Source organism: Artemia sp. Qi Xiang Cuo, chromosome 17, assembly GCF_049724085.1.
Source record: "Artemia sp. Qi Xiang Cuo chromosome 17, ASM4972408v1, whole genome shotgun sequence".
NCBI classification, from domain to species: Eukaryota; Metazoa; Arthropoda; class Branchiopoda; order Anostraca; family Artemiidae; genus Artemia; species Artemia sp. Qi Xiang Cuo.
Window position 1 is genome coordinate 6605926 of NC_142810.1, and position 25046 is coordinate 6630971.

The 25046-nt window shown below is 35.5% G+C and overlaps 2 protein-coding genes and 1 pseudogene across 2 annotated transcripts; 1 reads left to right on the top strand and 2 right to left on the bottom strand.

The window, feature by feature from the left end:
- Positions 1-1179: 1179 nt before the first annotated feature.
- On the top strand, positions 1180-6394 carry LOC148941846 (cleavage and polyadenylation specificity factor subunit 4-like). The gene is made up of 2 exons (XM_089103155.1): positions 1180-1234; positions 6063-6394. The coding sequence occupies exons 1-2, from the start codon at positions 1180-1182 to the stop codon at positions 6392-6394; spliced, it is 387 nt and encodes a 128-aa protein (XP_088959281.1).
- Positions 6395-11822: 5428 nt separating this feature from the next.
- Positions 11823-12206, bottom strand: LOC148941847 (uncharacterized). Its single transcript, XM_089103156.1, has one exon. The coding sequence runs from the start codon at positions 12204-12206 to the stop codon at positions 11823-11825; it is 384 nt and encodes a 127-aa protein (XP_088959282.1).
- A 12044-nt stretch (positions 12207-24250) lies between these two features.
- Positions 24251-24775, bottom strand: LOC148941848 (programmed cell death protein 6 pseudogene; annotated as a pseudogene).
- Positions 24776-25046: the final 271 nt, after the last annotated feature.

Genomic DNA, 25046 nt, shown 5'->3' on the forward strand with positions numbered 1-25046 from the left:
ACTAATACCATCAATATCAACGGATGAAGATTTCAGTTGCTTAATTGCACTTTCAACAGCAGCTACTGATACTGGAATAATATGGCCCTGATGAAGCGAAGGCGGAAGAATTTTAGAAAGTAACCGAGAATAATGTGACTGCACGAAAAAGTTAATTTTGGAAAAAATTGACGAATAATAATCATACCAAGCTGAACTAGAAATCGAATCACTTTTATGAAGATCACTTTTATCCAGCTTCTCAGAATTAATCAATTTAGACCAATCATTCTTAGATGTTGGAAATTCCATACCCTTATAACGAATGGATTTAAGGTACTTTTTATATTCATTCTTTGTTTTCTGCTTTATATCCGCAACAGACCCCGACGCAGGTCTACCACAATCAACCCAAATTCGCAACCAAAGTTTTGCCTTATTTTTATAATTCTTTAATTCAGGATCGGCAGCCCATATAGATTTTCGCGTTTTAATACGAATACGCTCTTCGGGAACCGCAATTTTTTCAGCTTCTTTCATACATCTAATTATATCATCAATCCTTCCTTTCCTTTTAAAAATGAAAGAAAAAAACACCAATGGCTGCTCAAATCATCGGGGCACCTCCGGACAGTGTCCAAACCTGCCCCCAAAAAATTGTCCGGAGGTGCCCCTAAGGAGCCTTTCAGAAGAAAAGAGTCATAACCAAAGAACACCTAGAGTTACGTCAATATTATGTAGAGGAAGCATATTTGGGTTCGTTTTGCTTGTTCCTAGAACATTACATTAAATGTATCTATAAAACTTACCTCTCTATTTCACTTTTATCATCACGCGAAACAATTGGCAGCTGTATCTTTAAAGTCTTATTACCGACTGACTCACTGCTATGCTATTTGATGGAAGTGCCATCTTGCCTCCAAGATGAACAGTAAAATGGCACATCTTTGTGATTTTTTTCCAATTTTTCCGCTAGATAGCAAAGCCAACAGGTTCGATGTCTGGAGGTGCCCCGTGTGCGGAGGTACCCCAGTCTCCCCTACTAGAAGGGTATTCAGATGCCAACCAACTTTATGAAAAGTAAGAAAACAGGTCAAAGATGTGGATGGTCTGCACTGTATCTGACTTCTTGTGGGTTTGAGGAGGGGAGATTACATTGTAAAAACTTTTTAAAAAAAGGAATGGCTTAATGGTTGTGCTATGAATTCACAAAAAGCTATTGTTGGATATTATTCAAGTTTGGTAGGTCTTCAAGGCTAGTATTTTTATTGCATGTTTATTTTGTTGGACAGGGTCTGGCAACTCTATATCTAGTTACTTCTTTTTTAATGACTATGAAGTGCTGTCCCTGGAATGCTCAATTTTTATATAATTTTCATAAATGGAATTTTTTGAAGAAGTTATTTTTATTAAGAAAAGAGTAGGTGATACTAGATAAATTATGAGATATTTTTTGAGAGAATTTGAGAAGAAACTGAGAATTTGAGAGAAATTTTCCAGGAACAGTTGAATACTAACTTGAGAGTTTAAAATTTGATAATGTGGAAGATGGTGGGAATAATTTTAGAAAAATAATTTGTGAAGTTGCTGAAGGTGTATTAGGGAAGAAAGCTAGAACTGCAGCTGAGAATATTAGTGAAAAAGCTTTATGTTTAATAGAAAGGAGAAAGGACTTGTACAAGAATTGTCTGAGTCATAAATCATATGAAAACAAGAGAAATGTAAAGAAAGCGGAGAAAACGTTAAAATATGAACTAAGGAGGTTTGAAATGTAGGCTATGGATAAAATTGCCAAGGATCTAGAAGATGCAGCTAGAAGGTATAATAGTAAAATATTGTACTGGCATGTTAATAAATTGAGAGGGAGTAGTCAATCCGGACTTGGCCCAGTTAAAGATAGGATTGGGGTCGCAATTAGCGATAAGGAAAAAATTAAAGAGACATGGGCAGAACACTTTGAGAATTTGCCAAACCGAGATAGAGTTACAGGAAAGAATATAGAGGAAAATGAAAAAGTTTGTAATACCTTGGATGTGAAGGAAGATTTGTTTTGTGAGGAAGAATTAGCGACAGTACTAAAAGAATTGAAGAATAATAAGGCTCCAGGTGCTGCTGGGGTGGTAAATGAGTTTCTTAAATATGGTGGATCTGAGGATTAAAAAACAATAAGGTGCCAGGTATAGACAAGACTGCTAATGAATTCCTTAAATATTGTGGCTCGATTATTGGGTACAAGTCATATATGAAATTGAACAAGATTTTCGAAAAAAGGGAAGTACCTAGCAAGGTTAGAGAATCTTCGCTAAACCGCATCATGGAGTTGTTTGCAAAAGTAAGTTGGGTTATATCCAAAGGATCAGTCTAGATTCTGTGGGTATGAAGTTGCTGATTAGTATGATGCCTATTAGACCGAGAAGGCTCATTGAGAAATCATTAAGAGACGAATAGTTCGGTTTTAGAAAAGGTGGAGGATGTGTCGACCAAATTCTCACTCTGAGGCTAATAATTGAGAAGTGCCTGAGTTTTCAAACACCTTTGGTCCTCAGTTTTATAGATTAGGAGCAAGTGTTCGATTCTGTTGATAGAAGAGCTTTAGTAAAGGTTTTATCCTTGTGTTGTATACCAGAAAAATACATTAAAGGGATTAAAGCTATGTACGAGAATAACACTGCTGCGGTTAAGGTAGGAAATGAGGTTAGCAGCTGGTTTTGTATGATCAATATATACAACAACCCACATGCCTTAGACAAATACATTAAAGTTATTAGTGCTTTGTACGAGAATAACATTACTGCGATTAAGGTAGGAAGTGAGGTCAGCAGCTTGTTTTGTATTGAATCAGCAGTTAAACATGTTTGTGCTCTATCCCCTTTTATATGGATTTTTTTGATAGACTTTGTCTTATGGAACACAGGAAAGGCAATGAGTGACCACGGAATCAAATGGGGAGGAAAAAGTCTACTGGACTTGGATTATACTGATGATTTAAGCATCCTGGATGAAAGTGTGAGCAAAATGAATGAAGTTTTAGAGGTTTTGCGAGTTCAAGGTGTTAGTATTGGTTTGAAAATTAATGTTAAGAAGACTAAGTTACTAAGGCTAGGAATAAGTGAAGATGAAAAGGTGATGTTGGGTAATGAAAAGATTGATCAGGTGGGCAGTTTCACTTACCTTGGTAGTATTATTAGTAAAAATGGTGGGAGCAGTGAAGATGTTAAATATAGAATAGCCGATGCTCAGGGTGTTTTTTCACAATTAAAAAAAGTCTGGGAGAATAGGAAGATAAGCCTGCAAACCAAGATTAGAATATTGGAAGCTACAGTGATGACAGTGGTCAAATATGGCTGTGAAGCATGGGCGCTCAGAAAAGCAGATGAAGATTTTCTAGATGTTTTCCAGAGAAATTGCTTAAGGATTGTTCTGGGTACCCGGCTGACTGACCGCATTTAAAACAATAGGCTATATGAAAAATGTGGTTCAATACCGCTCTCTAGGGCTATAATGAAAGAAAGGTTGAGGTGGCTAGGGCACGTTGTCCGGATGAAGGATGACAGATTGCCGAAGATTGTTCTTTTTGGCCAACCATCTAGGGCTAAACGGAAAGCAGGTCGTCCCCGTCTGGGGTGGGAGGACGTCATAAAGAAAGATTTAAAGGAAATGGAAACTTCGTGGGCAGGTGTAAAAAGGAAGGCTTTGAATAGATTGGGGTGGAGGAGGAGCGTGCGTAGCTGTGTTGGCCTCAGGCGACTAGGTGCTGCGGTGAGTTGTTAGTAGTAGTAGTAGTATGGGATATTTTTAAAGAAATTTTGAAGGTCACCGAGAGGAAAGGAAGTGGGATTAAAAAAAAAAAAAAATGAAATGCTCTCCCTGTCTTCATTCAGCAGTCAGTTGTTATGACGCGCGTTTTTAGAGAAAAAACATTCTTCCCTGACTATGAAATGCGTATTTGATGTATCTCTGTTTTAGAAAGCCACACTGTAAGGTTGTACATTTATGATTCAGGGCCATTCACTAAATATTCTCCTAACGGTTTGAAGCTGAAAAAGGTGAAATCTGAAAATATATGCAAGATGTTGGGAGGAGGGTGGCTCTTTAATACCTTGATTTCGACAAGATGTAATATGTTCGTAGGATTAAAAATACATCTGAATGACCTGTTTTAAGCGGACAGTGTTTCATAATTTCAGCTCTGTAGCTTTGGGTCCGCATATATCGTTTCCTCCTTGGAGCTACAGTATGTGTGATTGGACCATTTTGAGTAAAATGTCTATCTATAAATCTATTGAAAATGTCTATTTTAGTTTTCAGTATCAAACAGTTTGTGTTCTTAATAAATTTGTTCAACCCTTAATGTAAGGAGCAGCATTAAAACTTAAAACGAACAGAAATCATTCCGTATATGGGAGAGGTTACCCTTTCCTCAGCCCTCGGTCTTTACGCTAAAGTTTGGCTTTTGGTCACAATTCTTTAAGAAAGACTGATCAAACACATGAGTCATTGAGTTTGAATGATAAGTAATTTTAAAGCATAAAGAGCGAGGGTTGAGGAAGGGGTAGTCCCCCCATGTACGGAATAATTTCTGTTCGTTTCAGGTTTTAATGTTGCTGCTTAATTTCAGTTGAAAGAACTTGTTTTTTTAGTTTCATATATTAATAGTTGAAAAAATTTAAGAATACACCTCTAAACTAATTTCCAAAGTTCTGAAAAATGCCAAAAAACACAAAAGAAATAAAGTCAAATAATATATAAAAGCAATAAATAACTGACAATAACAATCAAATATTTCATAAAGAATATCTTAGCAAGTAAATTTAGGACACCTGTATAATGTATAATGTTGCTTGGTTTGCTGTATGCATCTTGAGGAAACGCCCAGTTTTACAATTCCTGTCTAGGACATTACGTTAACCTTCTTTATAAAATATTTTTTTGCTTTTACTTAAACTATTTGCGAGTTGTATCAAGAACTCCCCCCCCCCAGAAAAAAAAACAGAAACTGCTTTTGCCTCAGTTTTATGAAAGGTTAGAAATTTGTTATGAAAGTTAATATTGTCAATATTGATGCAATAAATCTAATAATATTGATTAATTGAAATTAAATATTAATATAAATAGTAAGGAAATAAAGTTTTTCATTCTTGTAAACAAAGTAATAATCATCCGTGTATAATGGTCAATAATAGAAGGGGAATCCCTCTTTCAGGTCATTCTGAACTAACATCAAATAAAACTTAAAAATTCATATATAAAATACACTTTACCCCACTACTCTTTTTTTAACCCTCAACTCCTAAGGTATTAACTTATGTTTACCTGAATAAGTATTTAGGGACTTAAAGTAGCGTTTCGAAATGAGCAGGGTTTCCGGTTGTTGTACACAGTTGAATGTAACCTTTATCCTGTCTACAAATTTCACAACAGTTGTTTTACCCAAATACCATTATTAAACAGCATATATAACTAAATTTAAGCTGTGTATTTTTGCTCTTTTGCTAATTGTAGTGACTGCTGCTAGATCTTTACTTTATTTACAGCATTAACTCATGAAGTTTGCACCTTATGAAAGGAATGGGTTTATTTAAGAATATTCAAGTTTTTGGGGAAGGCTCCCCCCCCCTTCAAGAAACGTGAGTTTTGTTGTGTCTCCAAAACACTTTTTATTTTAACTGGGGTCAAGTCCCTCTTGGAGGGATCAAAGCTTTATGCCCATGAATACTGTTTTGCAGACATTGCTCTTGCCTGCATTCGAAGGCAGAAGTAGAAGCGTGCGCAGGCGTGTTGGCCCCAGACGTCTTGGTGCTGCAAAGAGCTTCGGAATCAATTGCTGGAGTTGGTGTTCCCGTCTTTTTTCTTCTTTTTTCGCGGAGGGGGGGGGGCTGTGGGGTCAAGCCCCTCTCGGAGAGATCGCAACCTATGACTAAAAACAACAATATTGCAAACAATGCACTTTTATTTGAAGAAAAAACTAGAAGGTGGTAGGGATGTGCTGGCTCCGGGCGATTTGATTTTGCAGAGAGTTCTCATTAGTAGTTCTAGCATTTTTCAAATTATTGACTGCTGTTAAATTTTGCCTGTATTTTCAGAATCAACTGCCGGAGTTTGCGTGTTCTGCTTAATTGGATCATTTGACAAATCTCATTACTGGCCATTTAGTCACGTTCGTGTTAATAGGACAGTTGTATGCAAGCACTGGTTAAGAGGTCTTTGCAAGAAAGGTGATCACTGTGAATTTCTTCACGAATATGACATGACAAAAATGCCCGAACGCTATTCCTTTGCAAGATTCAACGCATGTCATAATAAAGAATGCCCTTTTCTTCATATTGACCCAGAAAGTAAGATTCAAGATTGTCCTTGGTATGATCGTGGATTTTGTCGTCATGGTGCTGCATATCGGCAGCAACATGACGTATGATCGTGGCATCGACGTGATACGTCCTTGGTATGATCGTGGATTTGGTCGTCATGGTGCTGCATATCAGCACAAAAACGTTTGGAGAGTTCTATGTGTGAATTATGGGGCTGGATTTTGTGCCAATGGCCCTGGCTGCAAGTTTGTGCAGTAAGTTGTTTTGTTTGATGGGTAAAAAGGGAATAAGTCACCAAAAGATTCAGTGAGCTCTTCTTTCTGTCCTCTGCTGCCACATAGCAGTGCTTTTAAATCCAGAATATCCTTATTCAAAATAGTTAAAAATTGAATATCTCACTTTATGTTATTATGAAGTGTCAGTAGCACTAGAGAAAGAAGGTTTATAGGAATGTTGTTCTTTTTTTGCATTAGCACATTCCAGGTATAAAACGAAATAAAAATCCTGGCTAGCTCATATGGTAGAACACCAGACTCCCAATCTCGGGTTCTTAGGCTTGAGCCTGACCTTAAGTTTTTCTTCTTCCATCTTTAAAATGTCAAATATTGAGAATAATTTTTTTCTTTTTTGGGGAGGGGAGATAAATATTGCTTTTGTGGAAGCAAAACCAATTTTATACTATTTTTCGCATGCAGAATTAAAAGAATTTAATTAAAAGAATTTAAATTAAAGAATTTAATTAAAAGGAGGAGGGTTATCTTCCTTTCTCTTCCTAAATGGTCTGGGGTCTCTCTGTGTCTGGGGTCTGGGGTTTCTCCAATCATCAGAAAAGAATATACCCTACAGTTTTTTTTGTTTTTTTTATGCCTGTCATTTGACATGCCCTGCCGCTAGTAAATTCAAATTTTGATGACATTCCAGATGGATGTGATTGCTTAAGTAAATCACAAATTAATCCATTAATAATGGGACTTACACCTGTCTTCAACTCATTTCTATGAGTTTAGGTGTGTATTTTGCCATTTAACATAGATAATTTCGGAGACCACACTGCCTTTCCATGACGATAAATAAAAGTTCAAATAGGGATAAAATCCTTTTAATAGACAGTGATGTAATAGAAATTCACAAATTCACAAGAAATTCACAAAACTGATGACGGTCACTGTATATGTGACCGAAATATCTGGTATTTTTGTGAATTTCTATTACATCACTGTCTATTAAAAGGATTTTATCCCTATTTGAACTTTTATTTATTAACATTAACTAATAAAATTCAAAGCAATAATACGCAAGCCGACTCCCATGTTTAAAACATGCATTCCCAATATTTCAAATGCCTGAACAAAAATGTTTTGAGAAAGTGAGAAATATGCCCATTTAAATCTTGAGTTAAACAAATGCTTCAGCATTTTGTATTATAAATTGTATGACTGTAAGGCTGGCTGCATGAACTATACCCTAAAATAATATGTAAAATACAGGCTGCAATTATAGTTCTTTTGGGGTCTCAACACTTAGATAAGAAAATATAGTATTTTCATCATGCCAATATTTAATGCAATGTGCCAACATTTGGCATGGTTGTGCGGAGGGGAAAGGGTAATGGATGAAGAGTCACAGGTCCACTTCCTCCAGCTTGTTTTTTAACAGAGTCTCCATTCAAATTTTTTCAATTGAATAAAGAAGTCAATCCCTTTAGATTTTCTAAATGGTGTATCTCATTAGTTTATGCAGAAAAAACTGGTGCATTGTTTAAATTCACCAGCTCTTCAAGGACTGTCAACCAGCAATTATTATTGTTATTATTTATTGAAAACCCATCAATCACAAAACATGATAAGACGGAGTAAAGGGAAAAGAAAAGAAGAAGAAAAGAAAAAAAAACGAAAACAAAACAAAAGCTAACGAACAAGAAACCAATGACACAGACAAACAACAAAACAGAACACTATTTAATTAGAGCACTCTTGGATTAAAACATGGTACCAATCATTCTGTGAATCCAATTTCGGTTATTTTTGGCAATTAATTTAAGGATTGCAAGATTAGGATCCGCAAGTTTCAATTTTCTGATTAAAGGAGAATTTCGATGCCAAGGAGGCAACCGAAGCAAAAATACTTAGCAAACCCAAAGAAAATGGACCGGACTTTCAGCAATCAGTTCTAGTAAACAGCTTCCAAAATGGGGCAATATACAAAATGTGAGGGAGTGCTACGGAATTGAAAAGGCTAGCTAATAGTAGGTGGTTGAATCGACGTCTTGCTGAGACAATAGATGCATAAGAAGCAGATATACGTCGTGTGAGATGGTCTAGGAGCAGGGATCGGGTTTGGCTTAGCGACGAACCAATGACAAGACCTAGATAAACGAGGTGGTCAACAGCTCTAACCATAGTATCACCAAGCGTTATTAGGGACGGTGGCTCACCTTTCGAGTTAAAAAACAGTATTTCAGACTTGTCAGGATTGAAACAAAGACTAAGTTTAGGATATTCTTGTTTAATTGTGACAAAGATCTCATTCATTCTTTGGAGGGTATGGCTGAGATTCAAAACATCATCTGCATAACACACTAGAGACAGATTCAGAGAAGATAGAATCAGAGATGTGGTGCACTGGTCTTGAGCATTCAAAACACAATTACTGAAAAGATTGGGACACGATACTGTCCTTGGCGTGCACCTTTCAAGACTGGAATGAATTTCCCACGGGCAACAGGGGGCATATTTTTATCCGGAGATAGTTATTTTTAAACGAACACAAAGTCGAGAGTACATATCTCGAATACAGTGAATCGCCGAGGAATTTAGTCCACGTTTGGCCGCTTTGAGGAGTATAACTGGGTGGATGAGTGAATCAAAGGCACATCTAATATCGTGACTAGCGAGGATTAGTCATTCTCCTGAGGATTTGGGATCAATTCGTGCATTAGCTACAACTGTGAGAGCTAATGAAAAGAAAAATGTTTCTCTCTTAGTTCAAGAATTGATTTTCTTGCACTGGAAATTTTTTTTTTCCAAATATTATTACTAAGAAAGGACGTGACTGTTCTATTATCTGTACAAATCGCGCGAAGTTAAGTTTGGTTAATGCTAATGAAATAAAACAAAATAGGGTAAAAATATAATACTTATTGAACAAAATTGGGCTATTTATTTGCACATTAGGGGTCGGGGTGGGGGATAAAGTATAGCATATATTAAATACGTAACCTAACCTAGGTACCTTTTTCCCCCTAAACCCCAATAAACTAAAGTTTGAATATTTGTAAACGCAGTGATAAATCACTGGTTACAATCCTCAGCATAGGAAATCTCTGTTGAAAACACCCGTTTGACTAGTTTCTTTGGCATCTTCGCTGTACAAAGCCTCACGTATTATACAGATAATAGAACAGTACCGAAAGGACCAAATAGAAACTCCTAATTTCATTAGTAACGAGAGAACCTAAAGTTTAGAAAGAATATAAGACACCGTTCCACTACCTCAGAACCTAACACCAAAAATAAAAGGAAGAACTCAATTCAATCCCAAACAGAAATGACTTGTAAATTTAGATGGCATCACTTTTGGACCTGTTCGAATTCGCCTCTTTTTGGATATCTAATTTTTCTATTAATTATTGTAAAAAAGTGTTTTCGTGATGGGGCCAGGGAGCCGTCCAACATTTTAAGCATTTTATATTTTAATCTCACTTCAATTAGAAACTGCTGCATGAATGAAGCTTTCCACTCAGAAGCAGAAACGTGACTTGAAAAACCGAAAGCGTGGGTAATAAACTCAGTTAGTCATTTTGACATAAACTATCAAAATCCACTTCAGCTCCCACGCAATTTGCTCTACCTCAAAGACAAGCAAAAACCACCCTTTTCAGCCCCAGCTAATAATAACACGGAGCTTTCCAAAATGTAATATAATTTTCATCAATCCAGCAAGAGATACAAAATTTCAATAAAAACCAGCTAGGCCCTTACCATTTTCCACTTACCAATAAACTGAAATTAGCAGCAGAAAAAAGAAACAAACCAAAACCAAAGCTGCTCCCGCAGCACAATAAAAAAAAATTAGGTGCAGGGTCTGAGTGTAAGCAGGGAAGAGTGTAGAATTTTAGCCTGTATATAGACAACCCCTTCCCCATGCCTGAAGATCACTTAAAAGGAAGGGTGGGACTTGTGCAATTTGGAGTTTTTTTTTCTATCTGTAATGCCGCATTGTATTTTGCCTGCTCCTGGGTATCATCTTTTTCTTTTTTCACTCTTCTGTCAGCATTTTTGATGTTTTTTAAGAGGCTACGCGCAAAACAATAGTAGTAATTAGGGGGAGTCACGCACATGTAATTAGGGGGGAGGTACACAATAGTAATTAAGGGGAAGTGCACACAAATTTCTCTTTTGTCTGAAGGTATGTGTATAGCAATGTATAAACAAAAGTAAGCCTCCCCGAATGCGTCCCATTTTATTTAGCCAAAAATGAAAAAAAAAACTAGAGGGCTCAATGTTTAACATCAGCCTAAGATTTATATATGAAGGTTTAAATTTTTGAAAAAAAATTTCCAATTTCGCTGTTTCTATTTTTAACAATATTTAAAATTCTTCTTTTGATATTGGTTCCAAATTTCCATGTTTTCAGCAAATTTTAATCTATCTCTCTCGAACGAGGTAATTTTCTTCTTCCAGGGAAATATTCGTTCCGAGGAACGAATTTTCTCAAAACCAGGAAACATTCCTAGGGAAAAGTAATGTTTTGAAGATATTTCCAAATTTGATTTTTTAGGTTGTTAAATTCGATGTTGGTTTTTAATTCAGAATCTATAAAAAAAAACATCTTTCTCATAAATAAAATGTAAAAACTAAAGTCCTAAAAATGCCTTTAAACACAAATTTATAATTGTCCTATTATTGTTTTCGCAAATATTTTGAGTACTTATTCATTTTGATTTTGTTTGTGGATTCAAACTAGCAAAACGAAGGACTATTTTGATTTCCCAATGTCATTCCTTTAAGAAAATAAAAAAAACAAGTTTTTTTAACTGAAAGTAAGGAGCGACATTAAAACTTAAAACGAACAGAAATTATTCCGTATATGACAGGGGCTGTCCCCTCCTCAACGCCTCGCTCTTTACGCTAAAAGTTTTTTATTGTTTAAAAAAAATAGAGTTGTGAGAAAGTCAAACTTTAGCGTAAAGAGCAAGGCGCTGAGGAGGGGAGAGCCCCTTTCATATACGGAATAATTATATGAACTGTGCATACAGTATAGACTGCACATAATGGAAATTTGGATATTGAACCGCGTTAGGCAAGCAAATGATTTTAGGCATAGGGAAGCCTTTTGGAGGATAGACTGTATATGTGGATCCCATTTCTGGTTGCTTTTGAAAATTACTCCTAGGATGTTTATTTCATGCTTAGTTGCAAGCTCAGTGTCTTCTTCGGACGAAATTGTAGATTTAAAAAAGCTAATGCGTATAATTTGGCTTTTGGCTTTACTAAATGTAAGAATTATGTCTTCACGATTATGCTTTGGCTGGGACTATATTGATGATTTGGTGATTTCCTCTGCTAGACTCGCTAAGGGGTGGAATGATATGCTTGACAGGTCGTCAGCAAACTTGTAGCGACTTTGTATATGTTCTAGGACAGGGTTAAAAACAATCAAAAAGATCAGTGGTCCTAATTTTGTCCCTTGGGGTGCTCCGCACCATATTTCTTGGAATTCAGATGCTTCATCCTGCGTGAGTGAAACACAATGGTTTCGATTGTGCAGGAAGCTTGCAACCATTCTCACAAGAAACTGTCGAGCACCAATTTCTTTAGGTCGGTTAATAGCTATCAGGTGTTGGATGATGCCAAACGCCTTTATTATATTGCTGAGAAGGATTTCTGCGTATGTCTCTTCCTTCTCGAGATGTTTCATCAGATCGTCAAGAAGACATACAAGATAGTGGGTAGTATGATGTCCAGGCCTGAAACCAAATTGCCGAGGGTCTAAATTAGCTTCAATATCTCCATATAAATATTCACAGATAAAGCCCTCAAACACTTTGGAAAGGCACGGGGTTTTTGAAATCGGGCCCAAATCGTTAGGTGAGAGGTTTTTTTTTTATTTTAGGAATTAGAGTTATATAGGCTGTCTTGAAGCAATCCGGGAATGTACCATCTATTAGACATTGATTCAAACAGGCAGCCAAAATAGAACCAAGCTCCTCAGAGCAATGAGCTATCAACTCTATAGGAATTTCTAGAGGGTAATTACTCTTCCTGAGGTCCAGGCGTTTGAGCTTCTCGCATACTTCATGGGGGCGAATGATCGGAATTTGTTCAATGGGTCCATTTTCAGGTAGCTCGTCAAGAGGTGGGTGTGTGCGGCAAATATTTGAAAAATGTGTGTTTATCATATCAGCACTCAGAGGTTCACCATCAGAGCCGTAGATTGTCAGCTGCTTTCGAGTCCGTCCCATAATCTCCTGGACCTTATGGTGAAATCTAGAGGGGTTAGACTTCCAAAGCTTGTTAACCACTTGAGCACCAAATTCCTGTTTAGATTTCTTTATTTTGAGACATATGACATTGCGCATTTTTTTAGCCTCATCTTGATATCCCAACTTATAGAGCTCATTTCTCGATTTGATTAGATCCTTAATCTCTTTAGTCACCCACGGCTTATTTTGTGACTTGACCAGGATTGTCTTTTCGGGAAATATTACTTTATATTCATAGAAAAGCTGAGCAGTGACCTCTTGCATCATATTGTTGCCGTTCTTCATATTAAGGACTTTCGACCAGTTTTTCCTAGCTAGCCACTCTCGGTAAATCTGGAGTTGTTCTTGAGTGTGTGGACGGTACTTCACCACTGACTGGGATCTGTCAGGAAGTTTTCTGCTAGGCTTCCATATTACAGTAAGGTGCACACTCATACCAATAGCGGGGAGAGTGTAGGGGGGATTATAGAACTCCTCAATATTGGTAACTATATTGGTAGTAAATATACGTAACTTACGAATTAACTTACGTAACGAACTTCTATATTCATATATTTTTAATACGTATATTAGGGGGTTCGCCTCCTAGTCAATACCTTGCTCTTTATGGAAGGTTCGAATTTTGTTCCAATTCTTTAAAAATGACCGCTTAATCACTAAGGCCGTTAATTAGAATTAATAGCTCTTATGAAAGTACTAAAAAATCTCTGGCTTAAAGATAGAGGTATTGACTAGGGGGTGAACCTAATCATATATGCAATATTTTCTGTTCGTTTAAAGTTTTGATGTTGCTGCTGTTGCAGTTGAAAAACTTGTTTTTTTTTATATTTAATTTCTGATCTTTTTTTAAAGAATACTGGGAAGTCCTGCATCCCCTTCATAGCAATGTCCCTTCCCCCATGAAAACTTCCTTCATGGAAAGATCCTCCCACATAACCCCCGACCCCCCCCCCCCACTACCAGGAAAAATCTCCCCTGAAAACGTATGTACTGCATACTTCCCAATAACCAATACTATATGTCAACATTGGGTAAAGTGCATAACTTTCAGCCCTCTTCCCGGGAACTTCGGGGGATCAAGTCAACCTAAAAGACATACTTATAATATTTTCGAGCATGCTGAACAAAATGGCTATCTCAAAATTTTAATCAGGTGACTTTGGGAAACAAATGAGCGTGGGAGGGGGCCTAGTTGCCCTCAATTGTTTTGTCACTTAAAAAGAGCACTAGAACTTTTAATTTCCATTCCAATGAGACCTCCCATGATATTCTAGGACCACTGGGTCGATATGATCACCCTTGGGGAAAAAAAATAAATGAACACGCACCCGTGATCTTTCTTCTGGCAAAAAATGCAAAATTCCACATTTTTGTAGATAGGAGCTTAAAACCTCTACAGTAGGGTTCTCTGATTCGCGGAATATGATGGTGTGATTTTCATTAAGGTTCTATAACTTTTAGGGTGTCTTTCCCCCTTTTTTCGAAAATCAGCCAAATTTTCTCAGGCGCGTAACTTTCGATGGGTAGAATTAAACTTGATGAAACTTATATATTTGAAATCAGCATTAAAATCTAATTCTTTTGATGTATCTATTTGTATCAAAATATCGTTTTCTAGAGTTTCAGTTACCATTGAGCCGGGTCCCGATAACCAATACTGATGTTAACATTGGGTAAAGTTCATAACTTTCAGCCCTCTCCCTGGGGGCTTCGAGGGATTAAGTTATCCTAACAGACATATTTATAATATTTTCTACCATGCTGAACAAAATGGCTATCTCAAAATTTTGATCGGGTGACTTTCGGAAAAAAGAGCGTGGGAGGGGGCCTAGTTGCCCTCCATTTTTGGTCACTTAAAAGGGGCACTAGAACTTTTAATTTTAATTCCAATGAGCCCTCCCACGATATTCTAGGACCGCTGGGTCGATACGATCATCCCTGGGAAAAAAAAAAAAAAAAACACGCACCCGTGATCTTTATTATGGCAAAAAATGGAAAATTCCACATTTTTGTAGATAGGAGCTTGAAACCTTTACAGTAGGGTTCTCTGATACGCTGAATATGATGGTGTGATTTTCATTAAGGTTCTATAACTTTTAGGGGGTCTTTCCCCCTTTTTCCGAAAATCAGCCAAATTTTCTCAGGCGCGTAACTTGATACGTAAGATTAAACTTGATGAAACTTATATATTTGAAATCAGAATTAAAATCTGATTCCTTTGATGTATCTATTGGTAACAAAATTCCGTTTTTTAGAGTTTCGGTTACTATCGAGCCGGGTCGCTTCTTATTTACAGTTCGTTACCACGAACTGTTTGAAAAAGCACAGACAACAAAACTAGACGCATGGTAGTTTTAAGATTCATCATTGCCCCCCACCCTTATTTTCGGATTTGAATGCTTAGCAATGCTACAAGAAAAAAAAGAAAATGTTTTATTTTTTTATAAGAAAAAACAATTATTTTAATAAAACTTTTACTTTGAAAAGTGCTATCTTCTCAAACAGGAAGTTTGTTTTGTTTGGAAGTCTGTGTTGCTTGGCATTTAAAAAGAAAAGAGAAAAGCACTTGAAATTCCTGCGGGTAAAACTTGCGGAAAGGAAGTTATGCTGATCCTTATATATCGCAGTATTAAAATAATTAGAATAAATATTCCAGGAAGACCAAATTTGTTAGCAAAGAATAAAGAGGTAAAGACTAATCCATTATTGATGGATTAATACTAATCCATTATGAGTTGCATTCACTTTGGCCAGGTATCAGCCAACAAAATCAGTCTAGGCTAAACCTAGACAATGCGGTTTTTTTTCTGTTATGAAGGCGAACTCAACTTTTTTGGATCTTCGGTTGCTAACCTTGCAGCTTAATAATTGTTGTAAAAAAATACTTCAAGAAATTTTGCTAAGAGAAATGCCGTGTCCAAGAGGGGGGGGGACTCAGGGTTCGAGCTCCTCCCTCCCCCTCAAAATTTTTGCCTGACCTGTTAAAACGTTGCGAAAATGCAAAACTCCTATGAACAAAAATCCTAGATACGCCCTTTGATAAGAGGTATTATCTTATTGTATTAGACCTCCAAGTATGTGCAAAATGTTTATTAGAACATTTTCCAGATTTACTTGGAGGAGGGGTGTCCTTGTCTTCATAGCGCTAATGTGTCATTAAAAGTGAACTTATTTCTTGAAAAATGGATTGTTGAAGATGATACGTCAAAAAAAGATGAGGGGGACATAAATGAACATAAATTTTTATATTCTAGGTCAATGAAGATTCCTCATTAACAAAAAGACATAGGAATTACGAGACAAAGGAAAATGTGAATGGGGAGAAAATAGAAAAGTTCACAGAAAATACGAAAAAACAGCGTTGATGTTATTGACTTTATTATTGTTAGACCAAGAGTTGTAGAAAATCGTCCATGGATCAGAAAACCTACAAAGCCATTGAATCTATTAAAGTATTCAATAGTGGTAGCAAAACGGCGGGAACAGGGAATTGATGTTTATATAAATGTTCCAAAGATATTATTTGGAATTTTCCAATAAAAGACTCGCTAGCATTATGAATATGTTCAAGGAAATCTGAGGATATGCAATAGGTTTTGTATTTGGATCTGTACAGATCCAAGTTCAATACGTTGATTATTTGATTCATGTTCATGGTACCAACTTAAATATAACACTGACGATTTATATGTATTGTTCATGATTTTCTAGAGGTTGGCCATAATTTTGCCGAAAGTTTAAATCTAGAGAAATTTACTGAACTTCAGACCACGGCTCAAATGCTTGGCTCTTCCGTTATCAGTAGAAAGGCCCTATTGAATACAAACCCGCACCCCTGCTGCCATCTACAATTTAGTCTAACGCCGACGGGACATAATTTATTCAAGGATTATCGATCGAGTCTAATGGATGGCGTCAAGGTCGATTTATTTGTTGTTGTTCGTTCAGGTGTAATGACACTGGGGGTATCTTACATAATCGGTGGGGAATGTATTGATCTAGGACAAGAGGGGAGATGTGAATTTCCGAGAAATTGATTGCGTAATCGACTAGGACATGTGAATTTCCGAGAACTTGATTGCGTAACCGAGGGGGAAGCGAATTTCCGAGAAATTGATTTACATAAATGAACGGGAGGGGATTTTTTATTAGTGTGTGAATAGAATTCACTAAGTTTAAAGTTAGCAGTGTGATAACATGAGTGAACAAATTGAGTTAGAAATATCCTTTTATTGCAACTGTTCTATTTGTAAAGGACATTTTCATGATTTTGAACATTCTCATGAACCTACTGCATGTTTAAACAGCATAGATGTAGAGATAGATGAGAAGAATCTAGAGGAAATGAGAAGAAAAATCATACGTGATACGGAGAGAAATTTATATCGTTTGCAAGTAAACTCACATAAAACAAGGTTCGATATGGCAGAAAAGGAAGATCAAAAGAAGAGACCAGGAAAAGAGGGCTTTCTCTATAGAGATATCTCAAAATATAGTGTAAAAGACAGCAGTGAAAACCCAAAGAAAAATGTGTATAAAGCAAGATATAACACTGAATATTATAATTAATATGTTTTAAGAGAAGAGAAAAAGTGGACATTTAAGAGACAGCATAAGAGGTCATTCTACGGAAAGGATTTTAAACAACAAAAACCATGGGGGAAGAGTTCTCCTTTATCATTTAACGATAAATCTAATTATCGATACGTATAATGAGTTTTATATTGTAATCATACAATAATTTTGTTTGTACTATTTTAATTTTCTCATACTAGATATGCATGGAGTAAGGATATCAGCAGAGACTTCTGCATATGAATAGTTCAGTTTAATTTGATCACCCAATAGAGTACTATCAGTTCACAGCCAAGTTTTCTATAAAAGATAAAAAATAAATCATTCTTCTAATATTTACTCATTACTTAAATCAATATTTACAATAGTTTTCAAATAAACATTTTCCGTTTATATATTAAATAAATACGTATCCTAATATAATATCACTATATCACGTAGAGGGGGTGGGAAACATTCAATTTCATCATCATTTATTGATATATCAATCAAAGGGATGAAAATGTTCTCAAATAAATCTTCTCGTATTCGTATTGATGATAAACTTGGAGCCAACCGCTCGTCAATCTCTGTTGAAAGTCGGCCCGAAGGCCCCCGCCGTACCAGATCCTGCGACGTATACGACAAACCATCTTCCGTATAATGTACTTCTAGCACATCGTCAGTGGCATCAGTGGTTGTAGTAGTACAGAGAAGAACCTCCTCATCAACTGAGAGGTCCCAACCAAGCCATACATCCTAAAAAGATTGAGAACACTATGATCAAAAATTTCTCTTAGAAATAATATTTTTCATCAGTGATAACACTTTCTGCTCGGACGATCAAGTTTAGTTAGGTTAAAAATACCAAATTTTCCACTTCAGTTAAGATTTTTCTCAAAGAGATGAAAAAATTTTAAATAATGTTCCCAAATTTTTCATAGAAGATAGAAAAGTTCAAGTTCTCTTCTGAATTTAAACCAAATTGGAAATCATGAAGAAAATTTTTAGATTTTAAGAAAGTAAGGAAACGAGAAAGCATAGCCGTTTCAATTTTTTCATAAAAGATACAAAAGTTCAAGTTCTCTTCGGAATTTAAACCAAATTGAAAATCATGAAGAAAATTTTTAGATTTTGAGAAAGTAAAGAGACGAGAAAGCATAGTCTTTTCAAAAATTTTACTAAATACTAATAAAACTGAAAGTGATCGAAAATTGGCTGGATCATTTCCTGTGCCTTAGAAATATTTAAAAAAGCTTCTAAAGTAGAATTTTAGAAAATTTGAGTTTGGGGGAAAGGGGGATTTCAAACACATCTTCCCATAACATAAATTGTCCTCTAAAGTTGATTCTGATGTTTATAGCACTTTATATCTTAACGCTTCAGAAATATTTAAAAAAGCTTCTAAAGTAGAATTTTAGAAAATTTTGAGTTTGGGGGGAAGAGGGTTTTCAAGAACATCTTCCCGTGATATAATGTGTCCTCTAAAGTTGATTCTGATGTTTTCTGTTGTTTCTAAGGGGAATTATTGATTCTAACGAAAGGGGAATTGTCTCCGGGACAAATATTGCACATGCGCAATGACGGGGGGAAGAGATGTATTGATCTAGTGCAAGAGGGGGAAATGAATTTCCGAGAACTTGATTGCGTAATCGACTAGGACAAGTGAATTTCTGATAACTTGATTTACATAATCACTGGGGAGAATGTATTGATGCGATAACGGGAAACAGGATCACGTGTCTCCTTCTAAGCCAATCAGAGGGCCGGAAATATTAGCAGGAGAGGATATAACGGACATGCATTGTGATTAATCAGCCACACAAAGTTCTAAAACACTATGGATAAAACATTGAACATTGACAAGGAAACTTCATCTACAGTGATTTATAATGTGAGTTCTGTTTAGTAAATTTTCATACTTTATTTTCAAATAAAATCATTTTACATAGTCCCTCCAGTAAATTCAAATTGAGGTACCCCCCCCCCCCCCCACGCAATACAAACTCCACTATATATTGTTTATACTCGCTAGAAAGTGTAAAATATGTTTTTTTTACCATGCAAACCTCCCCTCTCTCCCCCTCCACACCCCTCTGTTTACGACTTTAATTCTTCCAATAGAAATAACTATGTTTTTGAACTCTCCTTTTGACAGCCAACTTTCTGTCAATCCCTTAGCTATTAAGCCACTATGGTTTGACTTAAGCATTTCCGCAAAGATTTAAATAGCTGTTAATTAGCTGACACCCCACAATTGCACTTCCTGCTTGTTAATCCTTACGTTAGCGGCTTAACCAAAAGGTTTCACAGAAAAAAAGGATACTTTATTCAAATTAACATCATAGCTTCTTCATCGCAAATTTTACTTTTGCTTTACTGAAAAGGAAGAGGGACTTTCTTTTGTAAAAAGAGGAGGGGGGGTTGGGGTTGTTAAGAGGGGGATGGATGTTAGTTACATGTAATATTCATTTTCCATTTTGAGTAATCAGTGTTTATATGGGGGGGGGGGGGGGGTTTAGGGTTGCAATGCCTCGCTTATAACACCTTCATTGTAAAGTGAAAACAAAGTGTTTCTTCGCATGAAAATTAAGGGGCCGGGATTTCTAAAAAAACGTACATAACTTTATTATGTGTAAACTGAATAGCATTTGATTTCTCGTAAAATTTTACATTTTGCATTGCTTTTTTGGCTTAGGGGAGGGGGCTTCTTTATGATAAATGCTTTCTAGACAAAATTATGGTTAGGGGATTGGGTTACTAATTTTCCTTCTGTAAAAAAGGGGAAAATTATTTCAATACTAAATTTTTTCTTCTTTTAAGGACAATTGTGAGCACTGCCCCCCTCATGAAAAGAGGGCTAGGGGCACCGACCCAACCCCCGTGCAGCGTTTGGAGATAGCTGACATATCCAGGAGCGTACTATACCAGTCCCCTGTCCCTTTTCAAATCACCACGCCCTCTATGAAATCTCTCCCTTGGACATTAAAGGTTGCAGTAGAAGTGCCAAGGGGACATCGAATAGCCCTAGAATGGAATGCATATGCTCGTGATCTATTAAATGACATTGAGAATAAGAAGGAAATCCGTAATATCACAAAGGAAATTAAAGACATTGTGTTATAGATTTCAGAAATAAAGTTCCATATATTTATTATTATTATTTTCATAGGCTAAAGGGTCGAGGTTTGAGAATTTTAAGAGACTATTTTCCCTATTTTAATATATTTATTCAGATGACTACTGACTCAATACGGTATACAACCTGATAACCAAGTTCAATATTTGTTATCTACCAGAAACTTCATGGAAAATGGACGCCACCCCACCTACTGGTAAAGGTTAGGTTAGATCAATTTCAGACTGAACAATGTAAATGATGAAAAACAAGAAATGGATTATAAAAGAATAAAATAAAAAGCAATACCCATTGCAATTTGAGGGAAAATGAGAGAAGAGGACTCCAGGGTAGAAGGGAGTGTCTTTAAGGGACGGAGGGCGGTTTTTTGGTCAACAACTCAACATTAAATTTTTTCCGCCGGATCGTTTTCAGACTGAACAATACAAATGATGAAAAACATGAAATGGGTTATAAAAGAATAAAATAAAAAACAATAACACGCGTAATTTAAGGGGAAAATGAGAGAAGGGGACTCCAGGGGAGGAGGGAGTGTCTTTAAGGGACAGATGACAGTTTTTTGGTCAACAGCTCAACATTAACTTTTTTTTCGATGGATCGTTTTCAGACTGAAAAATGCAAATGATGAAAAACATGAAATGGATTATAAAATAGAAGAATAAAAAAAAATAACAAGCTTGATTTAAGAGAAAATAAGGGGAGAAGACTCAAGGATCTGAGGGAGTGTCTTTGAGGGACGTTGGGCCCTTTTTTGCTCAACAGCTCAACATTAACTTTTTTCCGTTGTTTCATTTATAATTTATTTTTCGTTGTGCAAAGCAGTAGTTTTTAAGTTAGATTTAATGTTACCCAACCCCTTTAAGTGAAAATGATTTATTCTAAGAAAGTGAGCTGTATTTGTTAGAGTTTCAGAAACATTACATATTTATTTAATTTAAGCCCTTTTTTCTCAGATATAATAATGTTTGGTGTGATTGACACAGAATATATTGGTCTGAAATATTCCTCAACTGGTATTATTTTCGAAGCAGCTTTCTTACTCCTAGACGATCAACGGCGTGAAATTCATAGCTATAAATGGAACGTCAGATACAATATGTATAAGTATGAGAAAATCAGATGGAGTCCAACACTAAATTTTATAAATTCGAAACAGCTTTTACGTTAAAACCATAAGACCACGTAATGAAAATGGCTATGAAATAAAACATGTACAAGAGGAAATTCAGGAAATATGCAGTTTTTTCGGTGTGCAAGCTGTTTGTGTTAAGGGAAATGTGCCAACTGATAAACTCTGACTAGAAAAATGTGATGAAAAACATAGCATTATTCAATTTAGAAGACTTCAAATGTGAGAAATACCTGCATTCAGTACATGACCCGGAAGATGAAGTTAGATATTTCGCTCAATGGGTGCCGGAAAAGATACCTGACATGGAAAAATGCATCAGATATCCAAAGAACTAAACTCTTGCTCTTCCTCATATCAAATGGATTAAGCTTTTTTTTTAATATGTCATGATGTATTTTTTCATAATGAGAAAAAAAAAATTCTCAGACTCAGAGAAAAAAATTTCAATTTCTGTTCTAAATTTTTCCGTAAAAGGTAGAAAAGTTCTCTTCTGAAATTTTCAAAGGAAGAAGAAAAAAAAGTTACAGTACAATTCTGAATTTTTTCACATAAGAGAAAAAAGTTCCACTTTTGTTCTGAATTTTATCAAGGAAGATAAAAAAAATTTCAAGTTCTGATCAGAATTTTTCCTTATTCTATCATTTCCCTGATAAGGCTTTCATATCATCGCTTAAAATATATATGACTTTATTAATTTCTTCTTTATGCATATCCCAACACTAAGCAATCCTTTTCATACGTATTATTCTATCTTTTCCCTCGCAGGGTTGTCGTATCATTTTTTTCTGCAAGAAGATAAAAAGCTCCTCTTTAATTCTGAGTTTTCTCAAAGAAATGAAGAAAGTTTAAGTTCTCTTCTGAATTTTCTAAAAGAAGAAAAAAGTTACCATTCAATTCTGAATTTTTCCAAAGAAGAGAAAAAACTTCCACTTCAGTTCTGAATTTTCTCAATAAGGAGATAGAAATTTCTAGTTCTGCTCTGAAATATATACGATTTTATTCATTTTGAGTTTTTGCATACTCCAATACTAAGCAATACTTTTCAAAAGACATTATTCTATCATTTCCCTCATAGGCCTATCGTATCATCACTTAAAATATATATAATTTTATTAATTTTGAGTTTTTGTATACCCCAATACTAAAAAATACTTTTCAAAGGTATTATTCTATGATTTTCCTCGTAGGCCTGTCGTATCATCACTTAAAATATATATGATTTTATTAATTTCGGGTTTTTGCATATCCCAATACTAAGCAATACTTTTCAAAAGACATTATTCTATCATTTCCCTCATAGGCCTATCGTATCATCGCTTAAAATATATATGATTTTATTAATTTTGAGTTTTTGCATACTCCAATGCTAAGCAATAATTTTTCAAAGACATTATTCTATCATCTTCCTCATAGGCCTGTCGTATCATCACTTAAAATATATATGATTTTATTAATTTCGAGTTTTTGCATACCTCAATACTAAGCAATACTTTTCAAAAGACATTATTCTATCATTTCCCTCATAGGCCTGTCGTATCATCGCTTAAAATATATATGATTTTATTAATTTCGATCTTTTGTGTACCCCAATACTAAAAAATACTTTTCAAAGGTATTATTCTATCATTTTCCTCGTAGGCCTGTTGTATCATCACTTAAAATATATATGATTTTATTAATTTCGAATTTTCGCATCCCCCAATACGATAAAATACTTTTCAAAAGACATTATTCTATCATTTCCCTCATAGGCCTTTCGTATCATCAATTAAAATATATATGATTTTATCAATTTCGAGTTTTTGCATACCCCAGTACTAAACAGTACTTAAAAAATTATTCTCTCTTTTCCTTCATAAGCCTGTCGTGTCATCGATTAAAATATATATGATTTAATTAATTTCGTGTTTTCAAACACTCCCAATACTAAACAATACTTCTCAAAAGACATTACTCTGTCATCTCCCTAATAGGACTGACATATCGTCACTTATCCCAACCACTATACCTTGTGAGATATATTAAAAATGAATTTTATGTTAAAGTACATTAAGGAACAAACTGTAGCTCATAGTATATGAAGTAACGAAAGGAATAATTATATAGATGACTATTTTAATTATGTGCCTTAAGAAATCACCATAAATATAAATTTCCCTCATCGGGAAGTGAACTCGAGTCAACTGGGTGAGATCCAGCTATCCCAACCACTAGATCATATAGGATATATTAAAATATCTGATTGTAACTGTCTCCTGTATATGGTACTGAACGAACTTAATCCCATGGTAATTATTAATCATAAATAGGAACTATGTAGGTTTCATCGATATTATGGCTCTAGGGATGGCTGAAACCTAATAAAGAACAAACCATAGCACAAATTGGACTTAGTTAGCTGCTGATTCTTTGAAATTCATGTCTTACTTTTCCAAGTAAGAAAAAGCCCTAGGCTTTTTTCTGTTTGTAATTTTAAATTACGGAGTGATATTATCCCGGTTGCAGTGGTAGCTAGCAACCTAGCCCAGTGAAAAGTCCCGCAAACATTTTCATTTATAGTCTCATTTAGAACATTTCTTAGCAAAAGAGTAGACTAGCTGCGCGTTTTATTTGACTTCAAGTAAACATTTGCTATTTTACACGGTAACATATTTTCAAGTTTTGAAAGTGCTTAAGAACATGTTCAGGAGTTGCTCATAGTGAATATATATTCTTCCGTCACGGTTAGTATCGAACTGAGAAAAAGCTGCAGTAATTTTATGAAGAACTACCAAGCATTGTATAAAATCATCGAAGTGTAGTGTCCCATTGCCAAGTCTGTCAAATTTCCTAAGTAACGTGCCAATTGTTAAGTCACTTAGTCGGTAGCCAATAGAAAATAATGCTTGTCTCAGTTCATTAAAATCAATGTTGCCACTGTTGTCACGATCAAAGGAACGGAAAACACGTTCCCAATCACTAACATACTTCCATAAATCTTTAAATTCGTTAAATTCAATTGTTCCAGAGTTATCTCGGTCAAACATTCCTATAAGGTGGATCACAGTTTCGTGATTAAAGGGAAGGAAGGTTCCATTGGATAGTGCAATTTGAAGTTCCTGAGCATCGATTGAGCCACTTCTATCTCTGTCAACGTTGTCAAAAATCCGCTTTAAATACAAATCTTGTCTTTGATACATTACTTGTCAATGTTCAAAATCATTCCCGTAAAATCACGTGTCGAGTAGCTAGAGCCTAGCAAAAAACAAAACTAATTTTAAAATTTTCAGGTTTTTTCTAGTTTTATTTAAAAAACAAAAATTATTGCTCCGACGTCACAAATATTTTTGCACTTTACATAATGAACTGAAAACTAAAGTAAAATAAAAAATTGAAATATTTTTCTACGGAAATATAGCACAAAAGGTACGCACTTTAGAAGTTGAGCCAAAAAAAGTTTGGTTCAAGGAG

Coding starts and splice junctions, on each gene's coding strand:
- LOC148941846 (XM_089103155.1), top strand. CDS start 1,180: ATGAATTCACAAAAAGCTATTGTTGGATATTATTCAAGTTTGGTAGGT. Junction 1,235..6,062: donor AAGTTTGGTAGGTCTTCAAG/GCTAGTATTTTT, acceptor CTGTATTTTCAG/AATCAACTGCCGGAGTTTGC.
- LOC148941847 (XM_089103156.1), bottom strand. CDS start 12,206: ATGAAACATCTCGAGAAGGAAGAGACATACGCAGAAATCCTTCTCAGC.